At 43.4% G+C, this 27175-nt stretch overlaps 1 protein-coding gene across 3 annotated transcripts in view; it reads left to right on the top strand.

Annotated features, from left to right (window-relative positions):
• TMCC2 (transmembrane and coiled-coil domain family 2) overlaps positions 1-27175 on the top strand; it is a 65734-nt gene that overhangs the window by 19094 nt on the left and 19465 nt on the right. For 2 of the 3 annotated variants that reach the window (XM_027870657.1, XM_027870658.1), the window contains one exon: positions 5520-6080. In XM_027870657.1, coding sequence (XP_027726458.1) covers positions 5520-6080 — 561 coding nt within the window. Of the gene's footprint in view, positions 1-5519; positions 6081-22464; positions 22495-27175 lie in introns of those variants that run through there. The other variant, XM_027870659.1, reaches the window with a different exon arrangement.

Below are 27175 nucleotides of genomic sequence, written 5' to 3'. Positions count from 1 at the left end.
GTCAATTGCAAGTCATGGCATCACCTTCCTGATGTCATGGTCTTTTTCAAGAATGAAGGACAAACAACAACTGCAATGACCTCCACCCTAATTCAGGCCTTCACCTCTCCCCTGGACTACTAGAGTAGCCTCCCAACAGGTCTGTCTGCCTAAAGTCTTTCTCCACTCCAATCCGTCTTCCACACAGCTGCCAAAGTGCTTAAAAAAAAAAGTGTAGATCTGATAGTGTCATTCCCCAGCTCACTGAACTCCAGTGGCTTCCATATGATATGATATGATAGATATTATATGATATATAAATATAATATAAATAAATCATGTTATATTATTATATTATCAAATATAAATTCTGTTTAGCACTTAAACTCTTAATACTTGGCCCTATCTTCCTTTTCTAGCCTCTTCATGCATGCTATAGTTCAACCAAACAACCATCTCATCTCTACTTTTGCACTGGCTATCCTTTGCCTAAAATGCTTTCCTTCTTCACTAATGCCTCTTAGAATCTCCAGCTTCTTTCCTGGCTTAGCTCCCTTTGCACAAAGTTTTTCTGTATTACACCCTCCCCCTCACGACCCCCTACCCAGCTCCAAGTGTCTTTCCTGCAAAATTATCTTGATTCTATTTTGTATCTCCCCATCTATGTATATGATGTTTCCTGTTGCAGGGACGGTTTGACTCTTGTTTGTATATCCCCAGCACTTAGTACAGTGCCTGACCCCCAGTTTTGTGCTTAATAAATACTTCCTTGTTGGTTGGCTGATTAAGCCCTGAGTCTGCGTTCCATTCCTTTGAAGGAAGGGGTCTTTCTCAGATTCCTTCATGTGCCTTTACTGGCTGGGCCATGCAGCTGTGAGGAGAAGGGTCTCTGAGCTGTTCTCTCGCTGCATTCCTGACTTCAAGACTGATTTGTTTCATTGATGCTTTTTGTCCAGTCTTCCTTCAAATGTCGTTTTCTGATAGACTGCCCTGCCCTGGCCCCAGAACATTCTTTTGGAACAAAAACCATCCAGCAAAACTGACTCATATAATGACTGTGTTTGACACTGTATGCAATATTTTGTACTTTTAATTCCTCACCTTCTGCTGCGAGGAGGGAAGTGTGATCGATCAGTTTTCTGGGACCAGGATTGATCATTGCATGAAATCTGGGATCAGCTTTAAGGCTGATTTTTTTAAAAAGGCAGAATTTATACATCCACATTCATTCAGCAAACATTTACTGAGGATCTACGATGTGGTAGCTAGTGTGGGCATTTTGAAGATGATTAAGGTACAGCCATTGTTCTCCAAGAATTTTCAGTTTAGTGGACAAGATCAGGTAAGTATACTAAAACTTCTGTTCTAAGGTAGAATGTGAAAAGGGCAATACGAGGCTGTAGGAGAATAGATTTTGAGTTGGAAGAGGCATTAGAGGTGAGTTAGTTTAACTCCTTCCTTTAGAGAATAGGAACCTGAGACCCCGAAAGGCTAAGTGGTTTGCCAGTGGTCACATAGGTGGTAATGGCATGGCTGGGATTGGAACAGGAGTCTTTTAACTCCAAACCCAGCATTCTTTCTATTGTGCCACACTCCTAAAAAAATGCTTTGTGAGCGTAGAAGAGGGAGAGATTAGGTCAGGAAGAGATAGCAGACTGGTTAGGGAAGTCTTCAGAGAGAAGGGGGATTCTGAATCCAACTATACAGGCTAGATGGAATTTCAGTAGGTTGGGATGGAGATCCAGGGAACTAAAGGGAGGTATCATCCAGGCAGAGAAAATCACTTAAGCAAAGGCAGGAAAATGCAGAGTGTATTTGGGGAATGGTATGTAATCCTATTTGTAGAATATCTAAAGAAGAAAGGTCATTTGGGGCTAGATAAAGGATATCTTTGAATATAAGACTCTAGTGTGTCACCCTTCAGAGTAGTTCTCTTGGGAGATTGTATGCTTAATAGTGTGTATGTATACATGTATGTGTATATGTATCTGTGTGTGTGCACACATAGACACATAAATATACATATACTTTAAAGATAGACATGCATATGTATATATCTACATACACACATATACATGTACTTATGAGATGAAGCGTCACTGAGCTGTTGGGTCTTGCTACATTCCTGACTTCAAGATTGATTTATTTCATTTATGCTTTTTGCTTTGTATACTCTTGTATATAATTTTCTGATATACACATATATGTATGTACATTTATACATACATACATATATGTATGTATATATGTGTGTGTATAGATCTATTTATCTATCTCTGTGTCTTTAAAGGGGCAACTAGGTGCTGCAGTGGATAGAATGCTGGGCCTGGAGTCAGGAAGACTCATCTTCTTGAGTTCAAATCTTGCCTCAGATACTTACCAGCTATGTGACCTTGAGCAAGTCACTTAACCCTATTTGCCTCAGTTTCCTCATCTGTAAAATGAACTGGAGAGGGAAATGGCAAACCACTCCAGTGTCTCTGCCAAGAAAACCCCAAATGGGGTCACAAAGAGTTGGATGTGACTGAAAACGACTGAATAACACAACAAGTATCTTTAAAGTTTGTAGAACACTTCATATATGTCTTATTATTTTACAGATGAGGAAACAGAGGATCAGAGAAAGTAAATTACTTGTACAGGGTCATACAGTTAAAAAGTGTCCAAACTGAGATTTGAACCCAGGTCTTGCTAACTCCAAGTCCAGCCCTAGCTGCTATGTCACAGCAAGGTTGGCACCAATGCCCCAAACATATTTGGAGCTCCTTGGAAGATCAGTTTCCTTAGAATCATCTTGAGCTACATAAGAAAATCAATTCTATATCATATTTTCCTCCTTTCTTTCCTGCCAACCTAAAAAAATCTCTGTTTTCCAGCTTGGTTGCACATCTTACTCACTAGAATTGGCTATGAATGACTTTTGGTTGTTTCCCAAAACCAAAACCATTCTCAAAGAATGAATATTTACCGCCACTGAAGATATATTTGGGGAGGGAAGGTTAAGGGAGAGGAATAGAATTCCCTTTTAAATGCACAGATGAGGACAGAAAAATTAGAAATAATCACAGAGAAGCAGAGTAGCTCTGAGTTACATGCTGAATTTATTATGTACTTGAAAAGCAGGATCTTCACACTAAAGATTCACAGTTTCATGTATGATTTTCTTCTTCTGTTCTACTGTGTAATGGAAATACTCATTTAATTTGTTGTTTATTTCATAAATAAAAATAAATTTAAAATTCATAAATAAATAAGTAAATAATCCTCCTAGAAGAACAAAAATAATGAAGCATAGACAATCATATTATTCTCACTAAATTGCTATTATTAATAATGTTTAGTGAGAGAAAGAAGGGTTTTCTATACCTTTAATAAATACAATTTTAAAATCTTTTTAAATGGTAGGAATGGGAGTATCCTTGCTTTACCTCTTTACTTACTGGGAAGGTTTCTAGGGGTTCTTCTTTGCAAATATGTGGGCTCTTGGTTTTGAATATATGCCTTTGATCACATGTAGCAGGACAACTTCTTTTATAGTTTTGGCATGAATGAGCACTGTATTTTGTTGAAGTTGTTTACTCATTTGTTAATATAGTCACATTTTTATTGTACATGTGAACAATTTTTACCAATTGTTTTCCTAATGTATAAACAGCTTTGTGTCCTTGGTATAAAGCCAACCTGAATTAGTAGGGAAGGGGAAAGATAGTCCTGGATTTCGAAACAGAAGACCTGGTTTTGAACCCTAATTCTGCTATTTGCTGTGTGACCTCAAACAAGTCAATTACTCTCTCTGATCCCTCCTTTCCTTATTTGTGAAATGAAGGAGTTAGACTACGTGACTTTCAATGTCCCTTTCCACTTCTAATTCTGTGATCCTTTATTCAGAAAAATGTGCTGCAGACAGACCCTAAAGGCTTTTCCAAAAATGTTTGGAGTATTGTAAGCACAGTAGAGATGACCAAAATAGTTTTCTAAGGGTACAACTTTAAAAGAAAGAACATTTTTTTTCTGGATATGTGCTAGATTGTATTTATTATTTCATAGCCCCAGTCAGCCTAGTGTGCTTGAAGTTCTTAGAAGTTTGAAAAGTACTTCATAATATATAGTACACAAAATACACTTTATAATAATGTAATACTTGAAAATTTTCAAAGTACTTGATCTCATTTGAGCCTCTTAACAACTCCATGGAATAGACACTGCAGGGAATATTATGCCCCTTTTTACAGATGAGGGAACCAAGCCTCAGATCTTAAGGGATTTGCCTATAGTTAGTGCAAGTAAGCATCAAAAGAGACATTTGAACATAGATTTTACTGACTTCAAGGCCAACATTGTATCCATTACACCTGCTGCTTCTTTATTCAGTCTGCAACCATAATCTCTTTGACAGAATGATGGAATTGCCAACTGTCTCTGGTTTTAAGTGAGGTAACTCTGAAAGCTCCAGGGACTTGACTTTTAAGCTGGCAACTGTCTCTATTTCTCAAGATAGAAAGGGTCCTAGTGCCCCTCTGCTCTAAAAGGGTTAATGCTGCTTCCAGAAGTGTCACATTTAAAGCTTCATAACAATAGTTTCAATCAGATGTTAGATATTGAAGGGACCAGGAAGATCATTCAGATCAATGCCTTCATTTTACAGGTTCAAATACTGCCTCAGACACTTACTAGCAGTGTGACCCTGGGCAAGTCATTTCCCTTCTGTCTGTCTCAGTTTCCTCATCTCTAGGAAGGGGATAATACCTTGAAGGGTTGTTGTGAGGATCAAATATTATATTTGTGAAGCATTTTGCAAATTTTAAAGCACTACATAAGTGCTAGCTATTGTTAATATTATTATCACAAGTGAGACAGCTGAATCCTGGAAAAATGAAATACCATGCCCAGAGTAACACAGGTAATACATAGCATAAGTAGGATTCAAATCCAGTACTCTTCTCTTTCTATTATGCCATACTACCCATAGTTTTGAAAGTGCTTTCACATACATTTTATGTTTTTAATTATCTAATTTGATTCTCTTCCAATGAGGAAAGCAGGACAAGAATTATTATCTCAGTTTTTGGAGGAAATGGAAGTTCAGAGAGGTTAGATGTCTTTGCTCACACAACTGGTAAGTAGAGGAAACAGGATTAGAACCTAAGCTGTCTGATTCTTCATTCGATGCTCCATGCTGGTGAGGCTAGGAAGAACCTGGCTGAATCAATAAAACTTGCTAATATGAGTCATGGATTCCATGGGAAACATTGTTAAAGTAGCATGATGTTCAGTATCCCTGAACCTGTCATTTCCCACCATACTCTCTTAGAACATCATGTGGTAGCCATGGGAGTGAATCTCTGGGGCATGAGGTAGGTAGTGCATGTCATCTTTCCAAATAGTGATGTTAGTAAATAGAAACTTATCCATGGGGACCTCTGAATTTGAAGAGTGTTGTTAGTGACTGGGATCTCACTAGGAACCAGGTTCGAAGGACCTGTTAAGTCAAGTCAGAAAGATGCATTCTGATCACTTTTGTCCTGTCTTCTCTCCTTAAGAAAATCCAGCAGCTTTCTGAGGGCTCCATGTTTGGCCACGGTCTGAAGCATCTGTTCCACAGTCGAAGGCGGTCCAGGGAACGGGAGCAGCAGCAGCAGCAGCAGCAGACATCTCAGGACTCCCAGCAGCAGCAGCACGGCATGTCAGACCATGACTCCCCGGATGAGAAAGAGCGCTCCCCAGAGATGCACCGTGTCTCCTACGCCATGTCCCTGCACGACCTGCCTGCTCGGCCCACTGCCTTCAACCGTGTGCTGCAGCAGATCCGCTCCCGCCCCTCCATCAAGAGGGGGGCCAGCCTACACAGCAGCAGTGGGGGCAGTGGAGGGGGTGGCGGTGGTGGTAGCAGTAGCCGAAGAACCAAAAGCAGCTCCCTGGAGCCCCAGCGGGGCAGCCCTCACCTGCTGCGCAAGGCCCCCCAAGACAGCAGCCTGACAGCCATCTTGCACCAACACCAGTGTCGACCTCGGTCTTCTTCCACCACCGACACTGCCCTGCTGTTGACAGAGAGCAGCAACACTTATTTCTTGGCTGAGGAGTCTGAGGGCCTTTCTGATAAGGTAAAATAGGGATTGGGCTGGGGGCATGAGGCGGGAAGAATGGAGTCAGGGAGGTTTTACGAGGGAAAGGGAGTAGAGAGAGTCTGTCCTGAGCTATGGATCCTACCTGCTTCAGTTTATAACAATGATGCTATTCAGAGATACGTATCATCTGCACTGATGGGAGGAATCAGTGGAGTGAATGATCCAAAATGGGAGACAATGAAAAGAAATAATTTATATATGTTCATGATTTTGTATTAAATCTGTCTTCCTAATTACATTTTGCCTTGGCTGATGACAAAGTTGGTTTGCTCTCCTTGAATGACCAGCTGATGATAATGAGGAAATAGCTGTGAAGTGTGCTGATTGGCAGTGTTGCGCAGTTGACGGAGCCCCGGACTGAGAGTCAGGATATCTGGATTCTAGTCACAACTATACCAATTAATAACTGTGACCTTGGCCAAGCTATTGAATTGATTTAGTTCAATTCAATAGGCATTCATTAAGTGCTTACAAGCTGCTGTTAGGCACTGGGGATATAGAGATGAAAGATGATACACTCCCTGGTCTCAGGATTAGTTTACAAACTAATAGTGGGGATATGACCTGAACCCAAGTAAGTGTGATACAAAGTTCAGAATACTAAAGGCGAAGCACAGATCCAGACAGAATAATGTAAGAAAATTTGAGGAGGGAGAGATCACTTTCAACTGATCAAGAAAGGCTTTGTGGATCAAGTGGCACCTGAACTGGACCATGAAGGAGAAAAGGAACTCAGATGTGGAGGAAGGGGATTCTATACATGAAGGGTAGTCTGCATGAATGCACAAAGACTACAGAAAATAAGGCAAGGTTAGGGAACAGCTAGGAATTCCGTTTGACTGGATTGCAGAGTATGTGAAGGGGAATAATGTGAAATAAGAACAGAAGGGTAGATGAGAGCTATGTTGTGGAAGGTTTTAAATACCAGGCCAAGGAGTTATTTGATCTTAGAGGCAATACGAAACCTTTGAAGGGTTTTGAGCAGGAGTGACATGGTCAGACCTGTGCCTAAGGAACATTATTTTGGCACCTATTTAGAGGAGAAAGAGACTGGTGAAGGCAAGGAGACCAGTTATGCAGGCAGTTTTTACAAAAGTGTGGGTCAGAGGTGATGAGGACATGAAGGAAGGTGTTGGTACCATGAGTGAAAAGGAAGATATAGATGTGAAGTGTTTTGGAATCTTCATTTTCCCTTCTATCAAAGGGAGATGTTTATGTCACTCACAGAGATGGTAAGACCAAAAAAGACAATGAAAGTGAAATCTTTTGGAAATTGTAAGGAACTCTTACTTGCAAAATTAAGAGACTAGTAAAAGGGAGCAATTTTGGCATTTCATGTTTGCAGGCCCCAGGTGAATAATCCATGTTTAAACCACTGATACCTTCATAGCAATATAAACTAGAATGCCTTTGTATAATTTCAATGACCATGTGACAAGTTAGCTAAAACCAGCACCAGAGAATAGAATCCATAATATTTTAGCACAATACAGTTCCATTTTCTAGGCCCTCATAGTCTCCATCCCTTATGGTACTTCGGTATAATCCTCTTTTGCAAGCTTTAGAACCTACTGTCTATTGGCTCTTGAGTTATACTAGAAACTCCATGGGTTATCCTGGCCCTTAGTTCCTCAGATCAGGGCTCTCTAACAGATAGATCTCTATCTGCCATAGATCTCAAAGCCCAGTGTGGGTAACCACTAAGCCCACTACTCTTTAGCTTGTGGAGAAGAGAGTATATCTGGCTGCCAGCTGCATCCTCCAAAATGGCCCTTGGATCCCACGGTTCTCTGCTCTTCCTTTGGGATAAAATCAAAAGTAGCTCTCTCAGAAAAAAGTTAATGCCAAAAAAAAAAGAAAAAGTCAATGCCAGCTAAAACTGGCACTAGAGAATAGAATCCATAATGTTTTAATACAAATACAGTTCCATTTTCTAGGCCCACATAATCCCCATCCTTCATGGTACTTTGGTTCAATCCTATTTTTGTACATTGTAGAATTTACCATCATTGGCTCCTGAGCTGTTCTAGAAACTCCATGGGTGATCCTGGCCCTTCATTCCTCAGATCAGGGCTCTCTAAAAGGTAAACCCCTAGCTGCCAATAGATCTTAAAGCCCAGTCTGTATGATCACCAAGCCCACTAATCTTTAGCTTGTAGGGAAGAGAGCATTTCTGGTGGCCAGCCCCATCCTCCAAAACTCTCAGTGGATGGCACTTAGATACCACAATTCTCTGTTCTTCCTTTGGGGGAAAATCAGAAGTAAGTCTCTCAGAGAAAGTTAAAGATCCTTTCTCTAAAAGGTGAGAGGTAAATGAATCAATGGAAATTGTTATGTGGTCCAGAGCTCAGAGGGGACAGGGTAGTGAATGGTAAAACATTTGAGTTTTAATGAGTATCTGTTGGTCTTGCATCCAAGACTGTTGTACCTAATGGGTTTTTTTTTTAAGTACAGTTAAGGAACTCTGTTACTACTTCTATTTTGTAATAAAAGAGAAGATGAACATCCTCATTCATGAATGCAGCAGGGTTTAGAAGGTTTTCCAGACAAGCAGAGGGCAATGGAAGGCAGAGGGTAAGGAGAGAATGGGGTTGTTGATGCTGGAAACACAGGAATGGGATGGGCCAAGGGTCGAGTAGGGTTCTTATGACAGGTTGGACGTACTAGTCAGTTTGGTAAGCTGACCTGCCAGGCTTCTCCATCTGTTGTCTCATTCTTATCTGCACATTGTTCCTGAGAGAGCGAGACAGAGAGGAAGGATTCAAGTGAAGGCCCAGTGGCATTCAGTGACTTGTTGACCAGATCATATAGCCTGTCTTTACAGCTGGACTCTTGAATTTTCTGGGTCCTACCTAAGATAGTAGTAGTTGTTATTTTACATCTGTCGGTCACTTTTAATTTTTCACATTTGTGACCTTGAATCGATTTTCACAGTAGCCATGAAAAGTAGGTAGGTTAGGAATTATTAGCTCCATTTCACTGATAAGTCTCAAAGAGATTAAGTAATGAGAGCCAGCATTGAAATAGCATTTCAAAGTTTGCAAAGTGCTTCACATAAGTTAGCTCATGTGATCTTCACAGCAATCCTGGGATGTAGGTGCTTATCCTTATTTTACAGATGAGGAAACTGAGGCTGAGAGAGGTTAAGCATAAATAAATGTCTGTTGAATTGGATAATTGAATTAAGTGACCTCCTCAGGGTCACACAGCTAGTAAATATCAGAGAAAGAATTTGAATCTGTAAAATGAAGGTGTTAAATAAAATGCTCTTCCAGGTCCCTTCAATTGCTAACATTTGACTGAAACTATTCTTACGAGGCTCTCAGTTTCACCCTTGTGGAAGTGGCATTAACCCTTTCAGGGCAGAAGGGCACTAAGATGCTTGCCATCTTGAGAGCTAGAGACAGTTACCAGCTAAAGAGTCAAATCTTTCAGAGCTCTCAGAATGGGCCAGAGGTCTGTGTACTGTGCCACCGAGCCAGCAGCTTCACAGCTTAGCTGAGATCACCCATCCAAAGGCACAGCCAGGACTAGGACCCGATTCTCTCCCCTCCTCACTTGATTGTCTTTTCCATAGACCTGACTGTGACCTGAGATGCCTTTTTAGCCAATAAGAATTTACTATGTGCCAGGCACCATGCTAAAATCTAAAGATACAAAGAAAGGCAAAAATGCTGTCCCTGCCCTCAAGGACCTCGAGTTCTAACGGAAGAGACAACATACGAGCAAATATGAACATAAGAGATATCTACAGTGTGAAATAGAGGTAATCTCAGAGGAAGGGAACTAGCAGTGAGGGGCACTGGGGAAGGCTCCTAGAAGAAGGTGGCATGTAAACGGAGTCTTGAAGAAAGCCAGGAGGCAGGGATGAGACTGGAGAGCCTTCCAGGCACAGGGGACAGCCAGAGAAAAGGAACAGAGTCAAGAGATAGAAGGTCTTGTGCAAGGAACGGCAAGAAAGCCAGCGTCACCGGATCCCAGAGCAAGGCTTCCTTCCATTTCCTCATCATAGCTTCTCTTAGCTGCCCTTTCCTTAAGCTTTTCTAGCCCTTGGAGCTTTTCCTTCAGGAATGTGAAGTGCAAATTTGGGGGAGGATCAAGAGGAATGAGGACAGACTGGATTTGAAGTCAGAGGACCTGGGTTCAAATCCTGTTCCTTTAACTACATGTGTGTCTTTGGGGAAGTCACTTGGATCTTCTGGGTTTCAGAGCCCTCATCTAAAAGCAGGGGGTTGGACTAGATGATCTTGGAGGTCCTCTGATCCCATATTCCCACCTAGAATAAAAACCGGGGGTTGGGGGCAGGGAGGAGAGGTAAAGGGACTGTTCGGGAAACATGGTTCGCTGTCAGCAGCTGGTTTCCCTCAGGCACTAGAGGACACTTGGTTAATGTGAGAAGCCTGGGTGGTGATGGTTTAATCCCTGTAGTCTCTATGCCTGAATAGAAAGTATTCTTCTCTCCTCGTAAATAGAGAGCTGCACATGCTCTCTCCAGTCTCCAGGCTATTACTAGCATCTATTTTTAATTCATAAGCTTTCCCCGCTCCCTACACCCTTTGCCATTGTTTCGAGCTCACCAGCTGGCTTCCTGACCAGAGATGGCCCAGCTGGAACGCAGCATTACCAAGTGTCACCATGACAGCTAACATTTGCCCCTTGGTTACAACCGACCTCCCTACCCCACCCCAAAAAGGCCAGAGACCCTGAGCCAGAAGAAGAGAAGTCAGAATTTCGGAGAGACACACAGTGAATGGCTCAAGTTCCAGGGAGTCTCCTGGATTCTCCGTGGGCTAAGGAGATACGTGGACTATGAGTCTAGACACCACATGGATTCTCCTTCACCCTTGGTGCTGTAGGATCTACACAACTCAGAGGGGAAACCTAGGTCTAGTTTAAAGGCACTGAAAGGGGTGGGTTATGGCCAATATAACTTCAGGTACCCGTCCAGGAGACTCCATAAAAATCCTGGTGAGGTGAATGGTTTGGGAAATGGAGCTTATCTCCACCCCCACCCCAGGTGTAGACAAACAAGTACATTCCCATTTGTTGCTAAATAGCTGCATCATTGGGAAAAATAGAGCTCCTGATTCCTCCTGCCCTGACTACCACTCTTCCCCGGGGAACATTTTTGGACCCTAACTGCTGCCAATTATAAGGCCTCTTCTTGCTACCTCTCTGTCGTCGGACCAGATTCTCACTCTCCTGTCTTCCCTTCTCCTTCATCTTTGTTCTGTTGTTGGATCAGAGCTTTTCACTCTCTGTGGTGGCCCTGCTGGCTGTCACTACATCCCATGCTGAGGCCTTTTCTGCTCATGCACCCACAAGGCTCATGCAACCGAATTCCAAGCTCAGAAGTTGTGAGTTTGTATCCCATCTCTCCCTTTCCTGTGCGGTGAAACCTCAAGCTACCTCCTAACCCTTGCTTTGCCCATCTGTGAAAGATGAACTACCCCATTCTGGGACTGGAGTGAAGATGAATGAAATTCCATGGGTGGAATGCTGGTGGCTTAGGGGAAAAAAATTCCCAGTAGCTTTAGGGAATACAAATCCAAAGCATTCTGGAGAACTGTTCACGAGCAGAACCGACATTGTGGGGCTGACAGACAGGCACACAAGTTACGCCGTCTCCTTTGAAGCCCTAGTGTTGAAAAGGATCACTCTCAGTCTTAGGGGACCAGGCAGCTGAGGGCGGAGCCTGACTGGGCTTTTTCTAACATCCACACCAGGGTGTTATCTCCAGGACCCATACAGGGAGACTGTAGGGAGTCAGTAAATCAGTAAATGGGAGGAGACCTCAGGTTTCCTGGCCTCTTAATTTCCTCTTCCAGCTTTAGCAACTGATTGAGATTTTCTCACTGCATGGGCATAAACAAACACCCATGTTTACCACAAGGGTTGGCTAGTGAGGGACAGGCCCCCAGCTGGAGGCCCTTGCCAAGAAAAGGCTAAGATCTTGGCAAGGGCTGAGGGATTCCTGCTTGTTTATGTGTCTAGAGCCCGATGGGTGGGGGAAGGGTGAGATTGCCTTTTCTGAGAACTGTTTTTGAACATCCTCTCTCCTCTGTTCGGGATGGGAGGAAGGGGGTAACAGTGGAAAAATCAATGCTCACAGTGCCACCCAAGTTCGACCGGGCCATATTGTCTTCTGCAGCAGCCAAACCCAAAAGGCCAAGTTGCTTATTAAGCAACTTAAGTGGGCATCAGCCTCAGCTACTGAGGGCGAAGAGAGCAAAGGAATTTGGGCTGTAACCAGGACCTTCTGGCCTAGATTCACATTGGAGCAAAGATGTTCAGTTACAGTACACATGTACACATATGCACATACACTGCACTGTGAGTTTAACTGTGTGTATGTGCTTTCACGTTTATCTTAAAATACTCACACATACACACACACACCCCTTCTCTTTGAGATGTTAGAGCAGACAAGTTCCTTCCTCCTTTCTGTCCTGTGCCTCATGGATGATCTGCTTGTCCACTCTGGAACCCTTGGGTTTCTTCTGGCAGAACCAAGAGAGCAGCATCTGGCATTGCCCGGTAGGCAACCTTCCTTGGCAGTGCCCTGCTCCAGCTAGCTAGGGAGAAGCAGTTCCTTTGATCTGCCAGGAATCCTTATTCATTAGTGATTAAAAGCTCCTCCGATTCCCAGAGGCCTTCAGGCTCCAACACAGCAGTCTGCCCTTTTGAGATCTCACGGCCTTCACAGTCAGGAAGTTCTTCCACAAATCTAAATAGCACACCTCATGCTTCAGTGGAAGACCGTACCAGAAGAGGTCTTAGAAAGTGGAAAGCTGCCCCTTCCCCAACGAGATAGGTTTTGAGGATCATAAACGGCTCTTTTGACTTCATTGAATTTGTTCTTGTGAGGATAACCTATTTTTAATTCACCCCTAGACCTGGGTTCAAATCCTGCATCTGGCATCCTGGCTGTGTGCCGTTGGGCAAGTTATATAACATCTGTCTCAGTGCTCTAGGCAGCTCTTGAAGGCTATAAAACTGTGAAGGTGACACTGATAGATGGAGCTTCCTTGTCCAGGGAGTTCCCTATATTAATGAAATCACAGGTCCATTCTCTATCCCTATTGCCCTTTCCCATGAGGATGCATGCTTCCTGTTCAACCAAACCTCTAGAATTAGACTGCATTCCTCTCTTCCCCTGTGCCATCCCTGATTCTGCCCCTTATTGATCTGGATTCTTTTTAGAAAACTCACTTCCTACCACTCATTCAAATATCACATCAAATGAGATAATATTTGTAAAGCACTTAGCACAGTAACTAGCACATAGTAGGGGCTTAAATGCTCTTTCCTTTTTTCCTTACTTCCTTCTTTCCTTCCTCCTTTTTTCCTTCCTTCCTTTCTTTTTTCCTTCCTTCCTTTCTCCTTCCTTCCTTCCTTCCTTCCTTCCTTCCTTCCTTCCTCCTTCCTTCTTATCCCCCTACACAAGTATGGTTTCCAAAGAGGTATGGAGGGGGAGACTTGAGGTACAGTGAATCTCTAAATGAATTATTCCTAGGGATCTGGACCGGAGTGAGTTTTGATCCAGGTCTCTTCCTACCTGACTCCTTGTCTCTTATGATTCTTCAGCAAAGGCTACCTTGGCTGACAATGGCAGTAGAGATTTGGAGGCGAAGCCAGTCCAAATACAGAGGAGAGCTGCTGAATTAATTCTCTAGTCTCCTCTCCAGGGTTCCATCCATTTCAGCTTTGGCTCCCTCACCACCCACTGACTCTCTTTGCCTGGGAGGAAGGCATACTGGAGTCTCAGGTGTCATACCTCTTTATGCCAGAGCCAATAGCAGCCGGGGGTGAAGGAGTTCTCTGACATTGGGTTTCAGACTGAGAGGAGCCTGCTCTGGCAGGGTGGGTGGGGGCCGTGGGAGTTAGCTCAGTACTCCTGGTCACCAAGGCAAATTCCTCCCTGGATCTGGCCACATCCCTGAGAAGTGAAATGTTACCCTGGGATCTTCTGCTGCTTGATGAGGCAATGGAAATACAGTATCATGAACCTGATCCCTGCTTCTCTCCCCCACCCCCACCCCTTCTTGTATAAACTATGTTTGGACTTTATTTATGCTTGGAGGGAAAGAGTGACTTGAAATAGAAATAAAGATGGACACACATACATAAGGCCTTCTAGTCCCCTGGGAAACCAAGGAATTCCCTAAGCTTCACTGAAGGGTGGTGAGCTAAGTTTCCAAGGATAGTAGGTCCTCAAAAAACCCACAGCAGAGAGTTGGGGGCTGGGCAGGAAGTGAGATTAATTTCTAGGGGGTTGCTGCCATTAACTTGTCCTGCAGTTGTTAGAGTTTTTAGCATCCTTGTTCCTTTGGCCCCCTTTAACATCCCTGCCAGTCTAGCTACTAGAGAGATCTGAATGAGGGCTCGATGAGTCTCCATCCTCCTCTCTTTATTTTTTCTTCTTCAGAATGTTTTATTAATTTATTTTGAATTATCAACAATCACTTCCATAAGCTTTTGAGTTTTAAATTTTTCTCCCCCTCCCTCCCTCCCTCCCTCCCCAAGATGGCATGCAATCTAATATAAGCTATACATATACATTCCTATTAAACATATTTTTACATTAGTGATGTTGTAAATAAGAATTAGAATTAATAGGAGGAACCACCAGAAAGAGGAAACTAAACACAACAGAAGGAAAAAATTAGTAAATAGTGTGCTTTGATCTGCATTCAAACTCCATAGTTCTTTCTTTGGATGTGGATAGCATTTTCCATCATGAGGCTTTTGTATGGCTGCTGGAAGGAAACCTTTTTTTTTTTTTTTTTTGGTGAGGCAATCGGGGTTAAGTGACTTGCCCAGGGTCACACAGCTAGTAAGTGTCAAGTGTCTGAGGCCGAATTTGAACTCAGGTCCTCCTGACTCTAAGGCCGGAGCTTTATCCACTGCGCCATCTAGCTGCCTGCTCATCCTCCTCTCTTTATAGCCCACTGCCTGGATCCCCTCCCCCAAATCAAGGGCTGCCTTCACATCTGGTGAGTAATTTAGTGAGTCTCATAGCAAAAAGCAGAATCAGATCCAAGGCGATATTGTGACCAGGAGGCCTTCTTAGGGCTGCTGGAAAGGTGAACCCTGTCCTAGAAAGACAACTGCCTGTAACATTAACTCCATTACATAAGGTTTCTCCATAGCCTGAGAAAGACGGCTTCAGCCCTGCACATAATCTGGGCTCTGCGCCTTTCCGTTAACTCCTTGGGGGATGGATGGCATTGTGGACATATCCCTTGCCCAAACTCTAAGACTTACCAGACGAGCCCCTTTGATAGTGTCCCCAGCACAAAGATAGCCTGTGATAAAAAGCAGAGATACGGGGTTGGGAGGACGCTGTAAAGGTCATCTTGTTCAGCCCCCTGTCTCCAGATGAGGCTGTTCTGCATGATTCCAAGAAAATGATGTTGAGGGAAAGATTTCTCTCTTTTCTTAAAGACCTCCAGGAAAGGAATTCTGGCTTCCTCCCTTGGTCCTTGGCTTTTTACCAGCCCACCCTTCCCTATGGCGGTTGCCATGAATGTAAAGTGCGTGAAATCAAGGATCTTTTCCCCCTGCCTGGCACAAATTTTGCTTTGCCTCTGCTAACTCAAGTGAGTGACTGTTTCTATGGAACAGTCTCTGGTACCGTGTCAGTGTTACACCCACCCACCTACCCACTCACACACTTACTCGAGAAGGACTTCCACACACAGAGAGTTCTGCCCAAGACACATTTGTATATACAATTCTCCCTGTATGCCGCTAGTCAGAAGCCACAAAGTATAAGCTTCCCTACCACTTTATGCTTTAGGCCTGTCTGTATTGGGTCATATATGGATAGGGCTCCCTATCTACTCCCAGGAAACCTTGGTACCCTTGTTGTCCCAATTCACTCTGAAGGATACGTGATTCTGTGCTGGATGTCCTTGGGTGGGGAGGAGAGGTTCAGATTTACTTATCTGTGTACATGCTATATTCTCCTCAGCCCCCATTTTGTTCCTTCAGAACAAAAACCGTTCTGTTTCTCTTTGTATCCTCAACACCTAGCACAGGGCCACATACGTAGCGAATGTTTGCTAAGTTAAATTTGGTAGCGTGAGCATGGCGCAGTAGGAAAAAACGCTGGCCCTAGAGTCAGAGGACCTGGGTTAGAATTCTGCCTCCAAGTGTTTCTGCTAGTGTAACCCTGGCCAAATCACTTAATCTCCCTGGGCCTCAGTTTCCTCATTTGTAGAATGAGGGTCAGGGCCTTCGAGGTCTCTTCGAGCCCTCTATCTAGGATCCTACGAGATTCCGTGCAGGCGGATCTGGCTGTAAATGAAAAGGGATGTAAGCAAGAGAGGAAATAATGAATATTAACTTTCATGGATGAGCCAGGTAGAAAGAGAGGTGAGTTAAAGGCAAACCCAACATTTTTTTTTCTTAAAAAAAAAAAAAAGGATTGATCTATTTGTCTTCTGTAGACACAGAAAACATAACGCAACCAACTCCTCACAAAGTGCATTCCCTGAAATGTTATGCAAAACAACCTGGGAGAATGGTTACCACTGATACCACTATCTCTTTCCACTTTTATCAGTTATATCGTCAACAAAAAGGAAGGATGTTTTCTTTTACTTTTATCATGTGAATCCCTCACTTTTGAAGGAGGAATCTTGGATGGCAGATTTCCTTGCTGCGGTCCAGGCTCCCGGAGTTCCAGGCTGTCCTGTTCTAAACCACTAAATTTAGCATCTTTGGATGCCATTGGGCTCCTACGGCCTGCGCTTCCTTCCCTCCCCTCCCCCTCCTGACAGTGACTTGTGTGCTAGTGCATTGTTGAAAACGAGAAAGAAAAAGGAAGGGAAGGGAAAAACAGGCAGGAAGATGGGGTGAGGGGGTGGGGAGAGGTGGAGAGAGGAGAGAGGAAAGAATGAAAAGGATAACAAAGTCAAAATGGAAGAAAATGAGGCAGGTAATTAGATCATACCGCTAGAGCCAGAAGGGACCTCTGAGGCCATGTAATCCAACTCCTTCATTTTACAGATGAGGAGACTGAGGCCCAAGGACGGATTTGCCCAAAATCATACAGATGGGGGGGGTGAGACTGAAAGAGAAGTGAAAGATTAGCAAAATAAAGAAAACAGAAAAGCAGCAAAGGCGATAGAAACCAAGAGATTCTGAGTGGAGAATGAGAATATTGCTAGGAAGATACAATCAAACATTTATTAAGGCTTTTATTAAGTGCCTACTATGTGCAAAACACTGCAGTAGGGAAAGTTATCATTTCATACAGTTTAGAGTTGAGGAACAAGTAGAATGTCTCCTTCTTGGGTAATTGTTTTGATTTTTTTCCCCTCAGTATCCAGAGCCCAACAGTTTCTTGCATATGGTAGGTAGGTTCTTAAAGGCTGAATTAAATCTATTCCAGTCCTCTCATTTTGTAGATGGGGAAACTATGGCCAGTAGAGATGAAGTAATTTGCCCAGGATCATACATGTACTAAGTAGCAGAGATGAAATGCAAATCCAAGTCTTCTGACTCTGTTTCTGTGTCACACTGCCTTGTCTCTCCAAAAGCCCATTCTGAGGTGGAGGGGAAGCCCATTTGTTTTGAAAGGTCTCACTTTCAAGTAAGTAAGATATGTGGAAGTTGCAGTACCTTCTTGTAGCCAGTGTAAATGAAATAAGACCAGATTTTATTAAAATTCAGTTACATCTCTGAGATACTGCAGTGTTTGTAGAGACCATGAGCCATTCCAAAGGAGAGGCAGCAGAACCATGGGATTTCCATTCTAGGTCCAGACCTCCAAAACTGGGAATTGTAGGGTTGATAGAATTTCCATTAAACAGCATTTTTATTTGCAGACCTATAGTTGTTCTTTATCTCATCCCATCTTTCCCCAAACCAATTTGCTTTGGGTTTTTGTCTTTTTTCTGAGTCTTCCTCATTCTTTGTCCTTTCATTGCTATTGAAATCACGTTTTTTTTTTTTTTATGTCTCTTTACTTTTTTCTTTATTTTCTTTTTTTACTTTTTTTATTAATTTATTTTTATTTGTCAATAATCGCTTCCATATGCTTTTGAGTTTAAAATTTTTCTCCCCCTTCCTCCCCACCACCCTCCCCAAGACGGCGCATAATCTGATATAGGCTATACATTTACATTCATATTAAACATATTTTCACATTAGTGATATTGTAAGTAGAAATTAAAACCAACAGGAGGAACCATCAGAAAGAGGAAACAAAACTCAACAGAAGAGAAAAAAAAATAGCAATTCGGCTTCCATAGTTCTTTCTTTGGGTGTGGATAGTATTTTCCATCACAAGTCCTCTGGAGATGTCTTAGATTTTTGTATTGCTGGGAAAGGTTAAGTTTATCAATATTAGTCATCTCACAATGTGGCTGTTATTGTGTACAACGTTCTCTTGGTTCTGCTCACTTCACTCAGCATCAGACCATACAAGTCTTTCCAGGTTTATCTGAGGTCAGCCTGTTCATCATTTCTTATAGCACAATAGTATTCTATTACATTCATATACCACAACTTGCTCATCCATTCCCCAATTGATGGGTATCCTCTCAATTTCCAATTCTTTGCCACCACAAAAAGAGCTGCCATGAATATTTTTGTACATGTAGGTCCTTTTCCCGTTTGTGTGATCTCTTTGGGATATAGCCCTAGAAGTGCTATTGCTGGGTCAAAGGGTATGCACATTTTTATAGCCCTTTGGGCTTAGTTCCAAATTGCTCTCCAAAATGGCTGGATCATAAAATCACATTTCTGGCTCCCTCTGACTCACCCAGGTAGAATCTAGGTGGATACTTTTATTGTCTCCTTCCCCTGTCCCAGGGAAAAAAAAAAGTTCTGTAGAAGGAGCCTCAGGACAACATAAACCTAACTTGTAGTCAATCAACAAAGATTTAAATCCGTTTTTGGTGGTTGGAGTCCCCTGACTCCCAGAGGGTATATCACTCAACAGGGCCACTAGGCCTCCTCTTTGAGGGTGCTGCCGCACCTTCTTCCCTGTCAGCCCCCAAGAAAGAATTTACTCTTATATAGATTTAAGTTTTTCTTTCAAAATTTTCTTTATTTTTTAAATAATTCTTTTCAATTAATAAGTATTTTTTCCTCTTACTCCATCTTCCCCTCCCCCACTGGAAAAAAGAAAAAGAAAACCCTTGTAGCAAATACATGTAGTTAAGCAAAACAAACACTCGCATTGGCTATGACCGAAAATCTGGGCCTCCTTAAGCACCTTGAGTCCATCAGCTCTCCACCAGGAGGTGAACAGCTGGCTTTATCATTGGTCCTCTGGAACTATAGTTGATCATTGCATTGATCAGAATTCTCAAGATTCAAAGTTATTGTTTTTACTCTTGCCTTTGAGTCTGCAGGAATGAGTTTGTTCTGCCCACTTTGAACCTTTCTTCTTTCTTCATTCATTCATTCATTCATCCATTCACTCATTCAACAGATGTTTATTGAAGACCGATTGTGGGGCATCAGTGTCCAGAAAACAGAGCTTCTCTGTGCTGAGTTCCTCTACCCAATGTATACAGAATCCCTGACTCAGGAGCAAGAGATGCTACCACCTTGTATTTTAGATCTTTCTCTGGATCTGAAAGAAAAATAATAGCCAACATTTCTGTATCACTTTAAAACTTGTAAAATGCTTTAACATACATTACCTCATTTAATCCTTATAACAACCTTGTGAGCTAGGTTCTATAATTATCTGTGGAGGATGAGGGAATAGAATTTCAGAGAAGTTAAGTGACTTTCCACTGGTCACATAGCTAGTAGGCATCAGTCAGAGGAGAAGGTTGGGTCTTGGTTTCCCCTGATTCCAAGTCCAGCACTTTTCTGTTATACTCAAGAAGAGAACAGAGCCTTGGAGAGAAGTGTAAGGCTAGGGTTGCTGTTCTCCCTCCTGTTAGACTGTCTGCCAGTCATTACCCTATCTTTTCCTTCCCTTTTAGCAGATGGTGATTTCTCTCTCCCACCTGCTGCTGGGTAAATGTGCTGAGCAGAAAGTCCTCCCTGGGGTGGAACTGAGACTTCCAAACAGGGGTGATGGCAAGACCCTAGGGGACACTGGAAAAAATCCCCAGGGCGTTTGACTAATGTGCTGTAGGCTAGGCTGATGCTTAGGAATCCTAAGGATGCCTAAAGTATGTTTTTGGTATGGTGAACAAGGTGTCTGACTACAGAGATTCCAGGGGCTCAGCTCATTCAGCCCTTCTGTCATTTTCCAAAGCTGTTGCCTCCTTTCACTTACAAAGAAAGGTTAAAGGTAGCAGTTTTTTTTGGTTTTGTTTTTTAGTGAGGCAATTGGGGTTAAGTGACTTGCCCAGAGTCACACAGCTAGGAAGTATTATGTATCCAAGGCCGGATGAAGGTAGCAGTTTTGCAGGAGCTGGAAAAAGCAGGATGTAGGGGGTGGGAGAGGATGTTGCTCTCCTCTGACATTAATCAGGAAGCTAGGTAGCACAGGGGACAGCCCACTGGACCTAGAGTCAGGGAGATCCAAGTTCAAATACAGCCTCAGACACTTACTAGCTGTGTCACCCTGGGTAGACACTTACTGGGTGTGACCCTGGTCAGGTCATTTAATCTGTCTGCCTTAATTTCCTCAATGGTAAAATGGGGATAATAACACCATCTACTTCGAAGGGTTGTTGTGAGGATCAAATGAGATAATATTTGTAAAGAGTTTAGCACAATGCCTGGAGCATAGTAGGTGCTATATAAATGCTTATTCTTTTCTCCCCACCCCAAGACCTCTTTGAAGACTTCCCTGGTCCCTGCCATCAGCAATGACCATTTTCCCTCTGACCCTCACATAGCACTTTTCTTGTACCAATTTAATTTTCGTAATATTGTGTATTGTAGTTATATGCATTCCCCCCCCACTAGACTGTAAGCGCCATAAGGTGAGGCATCCTTGCCTTATCTCAACTTTGCCACCTCCAGCACCAAGCACTTAAATTGAATTTATGTCATATTAAGGAAACATTTCCTAATGTGTTATGTAGAAGAACCAAAACTAGAACCTGTGGTCTTCTTTCAAGTACTTTGGCTAGGGGTTCCTAATCTGAGACCCCACCTTGGGAGTCCATATATAGATTTCAGGGGGTCTCTGAATTTGGATGGGAAAAATATATCTTTATTATAATATAATTGGTTTTCTTGATAATCTTATATAGTTTATTTTATGCATTTAAAAGCATCACTCTGACAAGGGGACCACAGGCTTCACCACCACCAAAAAGGGGTCCATAACACCAGAAAGGTTAAGAACCCCTGGATTAGATCATCATCTAATCCCCAAAGCCCATGAGGCTATGGTGCTAGCACATAATAGGGCCTGAGTAAATGCTTTTTGATTAACATCATAGATTACCTTCTGGCATTTCTTTTGTCATCTTTAGTGCTATTGATGTGTTGTGTATTTCTTTTTCTGTGTTTGTGTCTCTTCCTTTTAATTCAGCTGTGAGGGTAGGGTCCATGTGTTATACTTTCAAAGTTCCCATGACATGCTAGCCCAGGGCATGGCACACACTAAATGCTCAGTAAGTGTGTGTTGGTATGGTATGGGTAAACTTGCTACAGTCATCTGCCTTGTAGATGAATTTGTAGCACATATCTAACCTAGGGGTCCTTAATTCTTTTTGTGAACCTCTTCTCAGACTCATGTTTTAATGCATAAAATAAAGTATGTAGTATTACAAAGGAAACCAGTTATATTGAAATAAAGATGTAATTTGTTTTTCCCCATCCAACTTCGTACACTCCTTGAAATCCAGCTGTGGCCTCTGGGTGAAGACTCTGGGTCTAAAGCTGAGGTAGTTTTCTGGGCACTCTTCCCACACTCCCCAACCCCCCTTGACACCAAGCTCTAGCCTCCTGTTCTTCTGTATATGCTAACTTTAACCCAGATCCTTGACCTCAGATACCCCAAGTCATCGTCAATGACAAATATTTATTAGGTTTTTGTAAATCTCATGACTCACATGTCCAGGTCATCATGGGTGCAGGGTGATTTCCTTGGGTTTCCCCATGTCCCCCCTACCTCCACCCTATTTTTTGGCAGCAGGGAACCCAAAGATACCAACCAGCAGCTCTTATCTCCCTGCTCCTTCTTGAGCTGCAGGATACTGATAGCATAATCTTGCTCACCCTATATATAAGGCCTGAGTCCCTGGCTGGGACCTCCAGTGCGCAATTGGATGACCGTGAGGCCCTTTGGATCTGTTGTGAGGAGGTCATTATAGAGGCCTGGAAATCCCAGTCTGCCAACCCCGGCCACTTTCTTCCCTTGGCAAGCTTCTCCCAGTTCTGTGGACTCCTGGCTCCCTCTACTGGCTACTCAGAGTTTCTTCTGCTGATTGGAAACGTGATGAAGTCCCGAGAGGTAGACAAAGCTGTATGTTGGCCTCATTTGTTTCGTCTCTGAAGCTGCTTTGCTGGACAGGGTCTGGTGCAGGTCAGGGAAAGCTAATCTCTTGAGAGAGGCTCAAAGTAAGGCTGTGATTCCAGCCTCAGACTGGTATGGACTTGGTATCAGGACACTGGATTGGGTGTCAGGAGACCAGGGTTCTAGTTCTGTCTCTGCTACTTCACAAACTGTGTGACTTTGGCAAATTACTTGACTTCTCTGGACCTTGGCTTACCAATTTGTCTGAGGAAGGGATTAGGCTAGATGCTTTCTGAGGTTTCTTTCAGCTCTAACATTCTCTAATTAAAAGAAATCTTGGGGTCTAAGGAAATTGGGTAGATTAGGTAGGTCTTGATTTTACTAGGAGACTTTGGGGCCAGACTGATTTGCTGGAATCAGTTGGAAGTCACTTAATCCTTTTGTAACTCAAATTCCTCACCTATAACAGGTAGAGCTTCTAAAAACCCTTGCCGCTTTAAACCCATAACCCTATGATCCTAAGACCAGCCCATGGCTCCTAAGCATAATACAACATTTATTAAGCATCTAGTGTATGCAACATGCTGTGCTCAGCTTGGCTAAGAGACAATCTCTAACATCAAAGAGTTGACAGTTGAGTCAGAAGGACAGGACAGGTAGGAAGTGGGGTCAATAAGCTCTGAGTTCAATTCCTGACTCTGATGCTTACAGTCTGTGTGAACCTAGATGTCACAACTTCTTTCTCAGTGTTCCAGGAAACTCTCTAAGGATATACAGTTTGAAGGGCAGGTGGAGGTCTGCATTGGTGAAGGGAGTTTCCTCACTGGGAGTTCTCTGTACCAATGAAATCATATATATGGTGCAAAAAAGATACCCCCAACTATATGTATGTAACTATAACATACAAGATAATAGGATATGTGAGTTAACCCAAAAAGGGGGGAGGGGTGGAAGGGGGAGGAAGAAATGGAGTGGAGGTGGTGGGAAGAAAGGCCTTTCTCAGGAAAATAAGGAAGGGCTTCCTTTAGGAAGTAACATTTGAGTTGAGCTTTAAAAGATAGGTAGGAATTTAGTAGGTAAAGATGGGGAGGGCAGATATCCCTCCCAGGCATAGGGAACAGCCAGAAAAAAGGAACAGAGATGGGAGAATGAAGTTTGTTGAGGGAGGAAGAGGGAGAAAGAGTAATCCCGTGTAGTTGGAGCACATAGTGCTTGGAAGAGAGTAATGTGAGATAAGACTGGAAAAGTAAGAGGGTCCCCTACTGTGGGAGATCAGATTTGTGATCTCTGGGTAAGGAAGATGTGTGTGACAGCAGTACCAAAGGCAGATTGGAGCTGGTAGAGGGTGGGAGCAGGAATAACTCTTACAAAATTATTTTAATAGCCCAGGTCAGCATTTCTCAAACTTTATGGTCTTGGGCGAGCCCTTTATAGTCTTAAAAGTTATTGAGGACTATCCAAAGAAATTTTGTTTACATGGCTTCTGTCTATCAACAGTTATCAATTTGGAAATAAAAACGGTTAGTATTTTTATAAAAATAGTTTTGATCTTATGGACCCCCTGGAAGGATCTCAGGGACTCTCAGAGCTGCCTGGATTATACTTTGAGAGCTGCTGATCTAGTAACAAGGACCTATCGTAGGGTGATGGCAGTGGGCATACAAAAGAGAGGGGATGGATGTAAGAGATACAACTATGGGCAGCCCTTAAAGTTTTGAGACCATGCAATATGAGAGAAAGACCTGAATGCAAATCTAACCTCTATTGCTCACTACCTATATGACCTTGAGGAAGTCACTTAACCTCCTGAGGCCTCAGTTTCCTCATCTATAAAATGAAAGGCTTATACTAGAGCAAAGGTTCTTAACTCGGGGTCTATGAACTTGCTTTTTAAAATATTTTGATAATTTTATTTCTATGTGATTGGTTTCCTTTATAATCCTCTGAATTTCATTTTATGCATTAAAAAACATGATTCTGAGAAGGGGTCCCTAGGCTCCACCAGTCTGCCAGAGAGATTCGTTGCACAGAACAGGAAAAGAACCCCTGGACTAGATGGTTCATTCCAGGGTTCACTCCATTTGCTGGTATGGAGTAAGTAAGCTCTTTGAGGACAGGGGTTGCTTCTTCCTCCGTATTGGTATCCCTAGCTCCTAGCATAGTGTCCAACATATGATAAGTGCTTCATAGATGCTTTTGGACTGATTCATGATGTGGTTTGTGCAGAGGGAATCACAGGTGTGTACATGTCAATGTAGGGGTTTGAGTGTGAATGTGCACATGTTCCTGTAACAATGTGCTACTGTATCATAAATATGAGTATATGTATATGCATGTATGTGTAAGTGCAAGGAGCTGGTTTTGCACATGCATTTGTGTGTGTGTGTGTGTGTGTGTGTGTGTGTGTGTGTGTGTTCTGTTAGCTGCGAGCAAGAATGTGTCTGTGGGGGCAGTTAGGTGGCGCAGTGGAGAGAGCACCAGCCCTGGAGTCAGGATGACCTGAGTTCAAGTCTGGCCTCAGACACCTAACACTCACTTGCTGTGTGACCCTGAGCAAGTCACTTAACCCTGATTGCCCCCCAAAAAAAGAGAGAGAGAATCGTGTCTGTGAGTGGTACCTATACACGTGTTCATGGCAATAACTTTACTGCTCCCACCTGCATCAGGAATGGCTTATTGTCACATCTGCTCATCTCTGTGCTAGCTGAGTTCCTAGTACAACTAGCTGGGATTAGGGAATGGGACAGTCCTACTGGGAGAACCCTCCCCCCCACCCCAGCTAGGTCCAACTCCCAATGATCCCTCCTTGGTGACCTGCCAGGAAGCTGCCAGATGGGAATGCACAGTACCACCAGTGCTGGGGGAGGGGTGGGGGAGGGATGGGAAGGCTTTCAGAGCAATCCGTCCCTAATCCCCCAGGGCTGGTACTCAGATGAGACAACCACGGGACCTATCAAACGCCCTGCTGTGCTGTGCCGGCTAGAAGGTCCCTTCTTCCCAAGGCAAGGCTGGCGCTTCCCAGGGACAGTGACATCCTGAGCCTGACCCAATCCACAGAGAGCTGGGGGGTCAGAGATCCTGGGACCCCATCACCAGCACGGCTTTTGGAGATGGTACATGGGCAGGTGAGGTCCTCAATATGTTAGAGGAGAGAGATATTCTGAGCCCATGTAAATAGGGAGGTGGGTAGGGGTATGTGGAGAGAAGGCACCTCAGATTGTCTCTACAGGCTGATTCATCCTAGGTGTGTGTGTGTGTGTGTGTGTGTGTGTGTGTGTGTGTGTGTGTGGTGGGGGGGGGGTGGTACAGGGAAGAGACAGGTCCAGAAAGATATGGGAGACAGGAAATCACTAGGTTTTTTGTCCTATTGTCCCAGGAGAATCTCAGCTGTAGCCCCATCTTCTGTCCTTGAGAATGTTGGGAGATAATGGAAATGAGAAAGGTGTTTGACCTCCCTAAATAGTTCCTGGATGTGAGATCCAGACGGCCTAGTAGAGGACTAGGAGACGCAGGATCAGAAACTCAGGCTGAGAAGGCTAAATAATAGGGTCCAAGAGGAGATCTGGAAAGACAGGTAGGGTAGGAACTAGGGATGTAGGAGAACATGGTTAAGAGTCATGACTTAGAGGAAATGTGAGAGTAAAAAAACATCCTGGCAGGATCGGTGGGGGTGATATGTGGGGGGTGGAGGAGAAGTTATTTGGTACACATAGTACGAGCTTAATAAATGTATATTGACTATTGACTATCTTGAAATGTGAAAATGACTCGATTCTCCTGGTGAGGGGTGAGATTCTGTCAAGTGCAGAGAGATCCCTTGCTTGGATGAGTTATGGTAGGGGGGCCCTGTGGAAGGGCTAGGTAACCCTCCCTCTCCTTCTATGAGGTCGTATGGCCAATAAAACAAAAGACATTCCCTGAACGTGTGCAGTTTGTCTTGGGCTGGAGAAATGAGCTGTAGACTAGTGAATGATTATAATGTTATCAGAAAAGAAGCACAGTCAGGTAGGTAGGGGCTGGAGATGTGACTCCCTTGGGGAGGGCAATGTGTTTATCCCTATTGGGAGGCTGGATAAACTTCGTAATCAGTCAGTCAGCCAACAGGCATTTATTAAATACCTACTGTGTGCCAGGGATTGTGCTAAGCACTGGGGGTACAAAGAAAGACGAAAGCCAGAACTGCTCTCAAGGGGCTCATAGCTCATAACTTGATGCTTTTAAAGGATAAGGGAATGGAGTGTTTAAGAGTCCCATGATGGGCTACTGGAGATTGGTGGGGGCATTTCAGGACAGCTGAACAGAGCCCTGTTCAGAAGAGAGATTAGTTCAGCAAATTCCTGGGGTGGGGAGAGGAAGTGGAGTCCACACGACAACAGCTGATTTGGGGTTCAGGTGACTATTAAGGGAGCAGATTCTTCTTGAAGCTGATGATTGTACTTGAAGCTCAGACAGAAAAGGGTCCTGCTCTTTCTTGAACCAAGGGAATGGAGAGGAGTAATCCTGTCCGTGGCTTAGAATTAGCAGGAAATGACAAGAAACCTTCAGAATCAGGGGGAGCCCATGGAAAGAAGGGTGAAACAGAAAGTGCCTAGAAAAGACTAATTCATGCTTGAAACCTGGGCCAAACTATTTAAATAATGTAAACCCGAACCTCTACTGATGCTTTACACAGAGGAGA

The sequence above is a fragment of the Vombatus ursinus genome, unplaced genomic scaffold (genome assembly GCF_900497805.2).
Source record: "Vombatus ursinus unplaced genomic scaffold, bare-nosed wombat genome assembly UNPS02014798.1, whole genome shotgun sequence".
Classification (NCBI taxonomy): Eukaryota; Metazoa; Chordata; class Mammalia; order Diprotodontia; family Vombatidae; genus Vombatus; species Vombatus ursinus.
The sequence above is the reverse complement of the archived record's forward strand: the minus strand, read 5'-3'. Positions and strand labels throughout refer to the sequence as shown.